The sequence below is a fragment of the Furipterus horrens genome, unplaced genomic scaffold, assembly GCF_987537825.1.
Source record: "Furipterus horrens unplaced genomic scaffold, mFurHor1.1.pri manual_scaffold_1, whole genome shotgun sequence".
Lineage (NCBI taxonomy): Eukaryota > Metazoa > Chordata > Mammalia > Chiroptera > Furipteridae > Furipterus > Furipterus horrens.
In genome coordinates this window covers 196,057,368-196,066,707 of record NW_028327171.1, presented here as the reverse complement: position 1 = coordinate 196,066,707, position 9,340 = coordinate 196,057,368, and the positions used below count along the sequence as shown (strand labels likewise).

Genomic DNA, 9,340 nt, shown 5'->3' with positions numbered 1-9,340 from the left:
TGCAGAGTTATTTATAATAGCCAAGATTTGGAAGTGGCCCAAGTGTCTATTAGTAGATGAATGGGTAAAAAAGCTATGGTACATTTATACAATGGAGTACTACTCTGCTGTGAAAAATGAAATCTTACACTTTACAACAGCATGGATGGACCTGGAAAGCATTATGCTGAGTGAAATTAGCCAGTCAAAGACAAATACCATATGATTTCACTCACAGGTGGAATCTAATGACGAAAATGAACTAACAAGCAAAATAGAGACACTCATAGACAGCAGGCTGACAGCTGTGGTGGTGGTGGTGCGGATGTTAGAGGGCTGGAAGTGGAGGGATTGAGCAAAAAAAAGAAAAAAAGGAAAAAAATACAAATAACCTATATGATGGCTTGCAAAGGTTTATTTTTTAAAGAGGGCATTTCTGTGAGATACAAGATATCCCCCTCAAGTCTTAGTGCAATTTTAACTTTTGGCACTTGAAGTATAAATGCTACAGACTTAAAAAACATTTGCAAGTTTAAATGTCTTTTAAACTTAGTTTTGTATATTTTAAATATTAAGCTTTTACTTTTAATTTTTTGTTTTGGCTCCCTCTTAAAGACGGCAAGGACTGGCTAAAACAAAAAGTTAAAATTTTAAATATTAAACTTTTCTGTTTCAGCCAATCTTTGTCATTTTACAATCTACAAAACTAAGTTTACAAGAAATAGAAATTTAAACTTTCAAATGTTTTGTGAGTCAGTGGCATTTATATTCTGCAGGGGAGCCCTGGAGGGCCCAAGCACACTGTATTATACTTGGGGAACACCTGTTTCATTATCTAATTGTTATCACTGGACCACCACGTTAGCTGGAATTATGAAAATATCTTCTGATACATTTACTTAATAAAGAAGCATTATCAGAAAACAAGAAGAATCCTTATATATATATATATTTTTTTTAAATCCCATTATAGTTCTTAAAGTATGTAGTGTGGACCCAATAGAAGTAGATAATCAATGACTGAAACTTTCTCTTACCCCAAACATGCTAATATGCTAATAAGTAGTGCTGGCAAAGAATTTGAATGACTACATGTTATTCAGCAGCTTTTCGGTTTAAACTGATTGCCAATAATTAGCAGCTTCCATGATGTAGTAGGAAGAATCCTTCAATACCTAACAATGCTACAGTCTGTTGCTAAGTGGCTTAATGAGTTGTTAGGAGTCCCATGTGTTAATGGTAATACTGCATTGATTATAAAGGAATATGCAGCAATTAGGGGCGGTTCTTTTCAGTTGGGAGAGGGGTTTCTGTTTTTTGGAGGGGGTGGTTCAGAAAAATAGGAAAGACATAAAAGTTATATATAGTTAGTGTCTTTCAAGTTTCAAAATTTAAATTTCAATTAAAAAAAAAACAAAAAAAAAAAAACCTCACACAGTTGACAGTTATCAGCCTATACTGTAAGCAAATATCTGTGTGTGGGTTGGAAGCTTTTGCTTTCGAGTGGCTTTGTAATTGTTTACTAAAGGACAAAGAGTGTGTTGCATTGACAAGGTCCCATTCTTTCCTACCAGCAAAGTACTTGCTGTCCATGAGTCTCTTCAATTTGATGTCTGTCTTACTAACTTTACTGGTTCTTGAGCAGGAGAGGTGATATTTCTCTAGTCCTCCTAGGTGAGTGACTAACTTTGCTGGTTCTTGAGCAGGAGATGTGATATTTCTCCAGTCCTCCTAGATGAGGGACTAACTTTGCTGGTTTTTGAGAAGGTGGGTTGGTATTTTTCCAGTCCTTGTAGATGAGGGGCTCACAATGTTACAACCTCTCATTTCTCCCTTAAGAGAGGATGGCTTTAGAATGCTGAATACCAATAAAATTATCAGCACTCAGAGACCTTCTCATTGCAGCTCTGCACAGGTCTTTGTCTTCACACAATCTGGAAATGGCCTAGGAAAGGCAATCATATAATAGAATACAGGTACAATGAAAAAAAACAAGGGTTCCAACCTTTAAAAAAAAGCATCATTGATAAGCCATACATTCACTCCCCTTTACATAGTTCATAGTTTTTGCTGCTTTGAGTAGCTGAGGTCTATACTGCCAGGTTCCTGGGATGCTACTTCCTGCTAATACACCAAGGTAAGTCCTTTAGGAGCTATGATTAGATTGCCAGAGCCAAGAGGAGCTTAGAATTATTTAAAAATCGGGGTCCCAAAGATGTCAATGGCGTAATAGGCTCCTAACAGCAATATCATCTGTTGCCTGTGTTCCTTAAACATAATGAACACACACTTGGGCAAAATCAGTGTTTACCCAGCTATTCAAATTATATCCAATCTTCATTAGTTATTATATACTCTAAGCAAATTTTAATGAGGCAGGCATGTGTTGTAATTTATTGCACGGTAGGAAAAGTCTACTAAGTGAACCACCCTAGGGAACTTTTATTTGCACATTAATTATGGTCGAAAAAGTCTTATTCTAAAGTACCACCAAGGTACCACAGAAGTGTCCATTTCAGTTGTGAATAATTTCATATACTCACCAGAACTCATAAGCCATAAATATTACTTTATCCCAAGTACTTTACCATTCCCATTAAAAACCCATGTACTTTCTATAACCAGTATATGAAACACACATTATACACTTTAAATATACTGTATGTTTCTCAGGTTGGCCACCAATGCTTTGTCTAATAAACTCATGGGACTGAACTGGAATATATATAAAAAAGACATGAATTTGCAAACTGAATTAAGAGTGGTAAGTAGATTATGTATGCAGATATGATTAGTGATACAGATGTAAGAAATTCTTGTGTGGTTTTAAGAACAGGTCAAATGGAAAACCATTAACATTAAATTTGATTTAAAATATTCTGAATTATGGTCACAGAAGAGATCTGTCATTTTTTTTTTTTATAATGTCGGATCCTTGTAGAAACCATAAAAGACACTGGACATATGGAAGAGTTACAACAAGCTCTTCTTCAATGTGTTAATTTTTAAAAGCTTTCTATTTTCCTCATCACTTAATATGATTCCTCCACAGATGCTGGCTTTGGTGACTGACAGGAACCCCGCTTAGTGATTCCACAGCCTTACCTCTAGGTTCTGTGCTCTTTCTTTGCTAAGAGGTGCAAATACAAAAGGCAGGTTGTTGTCATCTGCCAAGGAGCGAAGGTCAAAGTAGTATTTGGCATAAACACTGGCAGGAACATTAATATTAAACTGAAGTAGCTCCAAAAAATGCCTTTCCATCTCATTCCTGGGGGAGGAGGAGGAGGAGACAAAACCAACACAGGACAATTTTAGCCAACCGGGCTATCTTCAAAAATATCATTCTTAGCTCTAAGATGGCTCTAAATTGTATTTGGAAACAAATAAAGGCGCCCCAGCTATATGAATACACTAATATTCCAACAAGGCACAGCTACTTGTGGTCCTTTCTGCATCCCAGCACTCTGAGTTTGGGACCAGGGCGAGGCGGCTATGGCCCCCCGTGCACCCGTGCTGCTGACTCTGCTGACTCGGGGCTCCTTCTTCAGAGTTCCATTAGTGCAGCTGTTCGATTCATGCTCCTCGCTCACTTGCAAGGCCCCACTATAGTGATCAGATGAAAGGAGTGATGTGTGCTGTTTATTAGCTCTGAAGAACTTGCAGACATTTTCACCAGACCGATAACAGGAAGGGGCTTATTGAAGTAAAGACGCACCAACAAAAGGAGTGGGCACATCACCACGGCAACAAATGGATGCCTGAGAGCCACCGCTATTATCCCCGAGGGGGAAAACTCTCAAGGCAGCAAGGGTTCATCTCAAATAAATAAATAAGCCACATGTGATGGGAAAGGGAACCCCTCCCCCTGCCCCAGTGCATGGGGCTAATGTCAGAGGGCATAATACAAGTTTCTGTTCACCTTACTCTTACTGGGGTGAGAAATTGTCACTATGATAGCACAGGATGTACTTTTTAAACTGGAAGGCAGAAAGACTCAAGATAGATTATCTTGGCTGATCTAAACCCACTTGATGATATGACCTCTGATAGAGCTCTGGACTCAAACTCCAACAGTGTTTCTCCCATGTTGGTTATGAAACCCTGAGACGCTCAGCATTCACCGTCCTTTGCCAGAGAGAATGGGACACAGCCGCAGGGGGGAGTTCATTAAAGTGGGAAAGGAAGTTTGGAGCAGTCCTTTGCTCTTGTGACCATACTGCTGTCACCTGCCAAGTGTTTAAATATAAAATTAGAGTAATTCATACTACTTTCACAGTAATCCCCTGATAGTTAATTATATAAAAATGATAAATACCTGAACAAACATGAGAGGCTTGTTTTCTAACATATTTTGTCTTTGGCATTAAGGTTTTAATATTTTATCCATTAGGTCAACAAAGGCTTGATGTTCTCTTGTATGGATAGCAGTCAGAATATGAGCAGAGATGGGATATTCTCATTTACTGAACTTTAAACCCAACTGAACCAATCTCCAAAATTAATTTCCTATTCATATGGCCATAAGTCTATAGAAATGTAAATCAGATAATGTTCTGATAATCAGCTAATCAGGACTTAATTTACTACAGGAATAAATACACTTCACTACCCCTTTTATATTTTCTTCACTACTACATTTTAATTGTGTAGAAATACAGTACTTCATAGGATTAACATGTCTATTAATAGAGGTTTAATCACAGAAGAAAAGCATTATGCCTACAGAATATGCATCTTCTGGGGTTTTTTGTTGCTTTTTCAATGGCTAGAGGTCTGAATAGCATACCATTTACAGGCACAGCAAATTTTCTGAATAGCAGCTGCTCAGTTTAACCTATTCTTTTGAAGGGAAGTATATTCTAAAAAGACACATAGATGTTGAAAATTTTTAAGGAAAAGCTGATAGACACCAATTTCTCAATTTAGACCCAAAATGAAACCATTACAAACAGTCAACAGCAGGGGATGAAACCCATGTATACTAAACACTGTTGAAATGCCTTCCAATTTCTAAAACCATAAACAAAAACTCCTGATGTTTCTCTGTTCATACGCAAAAAGCATGTTTACAGCTAGTCTCCCCATAGCTACACACTGCCTCCACTGCCCCTGGAGCTCACACCTATGAAAACCCACACACTGCCCTGCATGTTCTCTGGTGTTACAACTACAACCAGAGCCCCAGCCAACTCAGTTGCAGGTTTTGAGAAAATTTCAGCTGCCATCAAGGTGGAGCTAGTGTTCATAATTACAAATTTTCCTTCCCTCAAGGAACCAGTCTGAAGACTCACGACAGTGGTGATCAAAGTCACTGTAGCTCCTGCAACTTTCAAAAGTACTTCCATTTGTTTCAAATTCATTATTTGCTGTCACAGTGTGCTAAGATGGCCACCAGCAATACCACCATTCCTACTCAGTTTACACTATTATCAAAGTGCATGTTTGCACCAAAAGCCACTTTGACAGCTACTGACAATCACTGGTCCCTTCTCTTGGTCTCACTTCAGTTGTAAATATGCACTTGGGAATTCTGAGTAATTCTGATCTAGAATAACGAGCAAAGGATACAAACTCTTGCCACTACCTCTCATGATCTTGTTCTTCCTATGCTGCTCAATATTATCAAGAGCTGTTCTTCATATTTTCCTAAATGCCACCCACCAAGATATTTCCACTGTCAAGTCGGCAGCTTGAGTCTATGGGAAATACCTTTGTGGCTTATCCTGCCTACCACCCTTAGGGCCTGGCCCTTCACAGCAGTCACCGTGGCCAGGTCAAATGCCCTTGTTTAGCGTCTCACTCTCATGTCAGTGTGCCATCTATGAGGAGCAGCCTTGTAGTTAACCTACCGCTCCCAACAATGCACTGCTGTGGTTGCTGAGTGCTCCAGGAGACACCTGAATGGGACAGGCACTGCCCAGTGATGCTTCTCCAACTGCCTGAGAGGTAGGAACTTCCTAACTCATCAGACTTATTTTGAAACACATGCAATTCTTAAATGGGCAAGAGAGAGGACAGGGATGAAACCTTTAAATATGGCTAATTTTCTTCAATTAAAAAAAATTTTTTTAAATTCATTTTTAGAGTGAAAGGGAGGGAGGAAAAGAGAGAGAGAAACATCAATCAGTTGCCTCTTGCATGTGCGCTGACCAGGGACCAAACCCGCAACCCAGGCACATGCCTTAACCAGGGATCAAACCAGCCACCTTTTGCTTTGTGGGATGATGCCCATGATGCCCAACCAACTGAGCCATACCAGTAAGGGCTGTGGCTAATTTCCTATCACGGTTTCTTACCTTTTTTTTTTTTTTGCTGTTCCACTTATTTGGTTGATTCTTGTATGTGCCCTGATCAGAGATCAAATCCACAACCTTCGCATATCAGGATGATACTAATACCAACTAAGCTACCCATCCAAGGCTGGTCATGGTTTCTTTAACAACAGAACTTCATATAAAAAGACCAGTAAAAGCAAATATACCACATGTGACTCAGGTCTGAGCTATAACTTCTCAACAGTCTAGTGCTCCTAAGACATTTATTTCAAGAGCCAAATGTATGCCCCTTAAAAATGGACTAGAATTAGTAGGTGGCTATGAAGATATTTACTGTACTGTTGTTCTGGTAGTGTATTTGTAAAATGTTTGCCAAAAACCACCAGAGAAATAATTATCAAACCAATTATTACAACAATAACACATCAAGACCTACTTAATGATGAGGAATATGAATTGTTATACCAAAGGTGGATAGGAAGAAGTAGGTAATTTTATGCCTATTTCAGTTCTCTGCACAAAGTAAGCTTTACAAGTATTTCTTAACATATAAACTTTTTGGGGCAAATGAGGTACTGGGAAATGGTTATAAAGTTCACTGAAACCTTACAAACTCACATGTCCTCAACTGTAATGTCCTTGAGGATCTGGCAGTAGTCCACATTCCATACAGCCTGATCATCCCAAACCTTGGAGGCAAGAAGAACGGCTCCCAAAACAATTCTTTTCCAGTTAGTGGGACAAATGTCGATCTCGGCGTAAGTTAAAAGCCTTTCTAAGTAAACCTGCAAAAGTAGAGCACCGGTTTTTCATTTTAGTTCAGTTTAAGTGCTATGATAAGAACTGTTAGGAATGACAGATTTCATCTATTTTTTTAACATGCCTTTTACTCTTAGTTTCTTCAGAGACTGGATGGCTAGCCAAAGCCAGAGGCCAAGTCACAGTTGCAAATTAGATAAGATACTTCTATTGCCTACTTTGCCTATGTGAATTTCCAGCCCAATTTTTGGTCACAGGAATGAACGTACATCTTAGCAAAGGTCATCATGAAGAAATGCATTGTGTTATTACTTTTCCACTTGTAAAAAACAGCATATACAGGCCCAGTGTAAATTCAACTAGTTCAACAAATACTTGCGTGCCTACCACATGCAATGTTTCATACCTGGCTGGTAGTTATATGGTGATTTTCGTAATACTTCAACATGTAAATCTCTGGTAATGCTGAGTACATTTATATCCTTTTTTTCAAAATTTTTTTTATTTTTGGTTTTTCAATTACAGTTGTCCCATTTTTCCCATTTCTCTCCCCCACCCTGCCCACCTCCTCTCCCGCAATCATATCCCTCCCCGTTGTCCGTATCCATGAGTCATTTATACACGTTCTTTGACTAAACCCTTCCCTTACTTATCCCCCTATACCCTCTTTTCACAGTAACTAGTCCTGTTGTGGCACAGGCCGAAGATAAAAACTGGTGGTCAGTGGAGCCTCCCAGTGGCGGCAGTGCGGTGCAGCAGGACAGGCAGCACACACAGGTGTGCTGGAGGGTGGGCTGCACAGCCGGCGGGTGTTCCAGACTGCGTGCCTTTGCAAGGAACACACATGCATGCAAAGAACAGGGCTTCTCATATTCCCTAATGTCCATATCTCTTATCATTTAATGAAATTCATCTCTGTCTTACATAATCTGAAGCTTTAGTTAATTCTGGTAGTAACAGAGCTGCCAGTCTCTTCATCCCCAGTACTCTTCTAAACCTACCAGGTAGCTTGGGAAACTTCACAATTTCTTTTACATGTATTAAATGTCTACTCTACAAAGAAACTGGGCGAAGTTAACAGCTCAGTAAAGATTATAGAGGTAAGCTGTGATTTGTTGTTACCCAAAAGGGTGCTTTGCAGAAGAGTATATATGCCACTTGACAAAAAGAAAAAAAGTCCAATTTTAAAGAGTATGTTTACTGTCTGAAGGTTATCAGATTGACAGCTCAGATCCGCCAATATTCTCCATATTCAACTGTTTTCAAAAATGAATTACTGAACATTATATATCCTTAGAGAAATTTTGCACCAATTTCCCAAAACTCAGTGCTCTCAGGTATCCTACTCTCTACTTTACAGAAATAATTAGAGGCACTTACATAACACTAGCATTCTCTCAACTTCCTGTCATCTCTATGGCAAACCTGGTATGTGCCATCACTCATTCAACCATACCCCTCACCTTCCTTCGTCAGTGGAATTGAGATTTCTCTTCTTGCTGAAGCTAACCCTTCTACCACGAAGTCCATCTGATCCCCCTTCTGCAGAACACTGTTCCCACAATTACCTTTTTGAAGAATCCTCCCTGTCTGCCAGAGATTTTTCCCAATTTGATGTGTTTTGTTGTTCCCGTAGAATGCTTCCTCTCGTTTTTTGCTCAGTTAACTGCCCGGATGCTTTTTCTCATCTCCCATTCTCTCCTTTACCCACTTTAGCCTGCCCTCTGCTACTATCACTCTACTGAAACTGCTATTGCGAAGGTGCCTTCAAGCATACATACCAGAGCTCTTCATCCCAACTCTCCACTCCTCAAGCTTTCCCTAAAAACATAAAGGGCACTGCCATTTACCTAGTTGCTGGGGCCAAAACTCTCCATTTGCGTTAGCCTGCTCAAATCTGTTAGCAATTCTTGTTATCTCTCCCTATCATTGGTAATCTCACCACACTTCCTATTCTCTTTGTCACTTCTCACCTGTATCAGTTATTGCCTCCTGATTCGAGGCCTCCCAACTACAGTCCATTCTCCCCAAAGCAGCCAGGAGAGCCTCATTAATTAAGAGTACTACTCTGCCCTGTTCAATGTCTGCCAAAGGTTCCCCACCAAATAAAAATGTAACTTATTCCCGTGGCCTGCAAGGATTCAAGGTCCTAAAAGGTAGGATGTTCCCCTTCTGTGCCCCCACATCCCACATGCTTTCCTTCATTTCACTCTTGACCACAATGGCCACCCCTCACTGTTCCTTGAACACACAGAGCATGCTCCTGTCTCAGAATCTTGCACTTGTCCCCTGAGCCTATAATGCCAGAGCTCCTTATCTTCCTCAGT

General features: G+C 39.7%; 1 protein-coding gene across 2 annotated transcripts in view; it reads right to left on the bottom strand.

The window, feature by feature from the left end:
- Window positions 1-1,385: 1,385 nt before the first annotated feature.
- Window positions 1,386-9,340, bottom strand: part of CCNYL1 (cyclin Y like 1) — a 34,350-nt gene continuing 26,395 nt past the window's right edge. For both annotated transcript variants that reach the window (XM_090282972.1, XM_090282968.1), the window contains 3 exons: window positions 6,873-7,039; window positions 3,085-3,247; window positions 1,386-1,924 (listed from right to left, as the gene is read on the bottom strand). In XM_090282972.1, coding sequence (XP_090139098.1) covers window positions 1,814-1,924; window positions 3,085-3,247; window positions 6,873-7,039 — 441 coding nt within the window. In that variant the 3' untranslated portion in view covers window positions 1,386-1,813. The remainder of the gene's footprint in view (window positions 1,925-3,084; window positions 3,248-6,872; window positions 7,040-9,340) is intronic.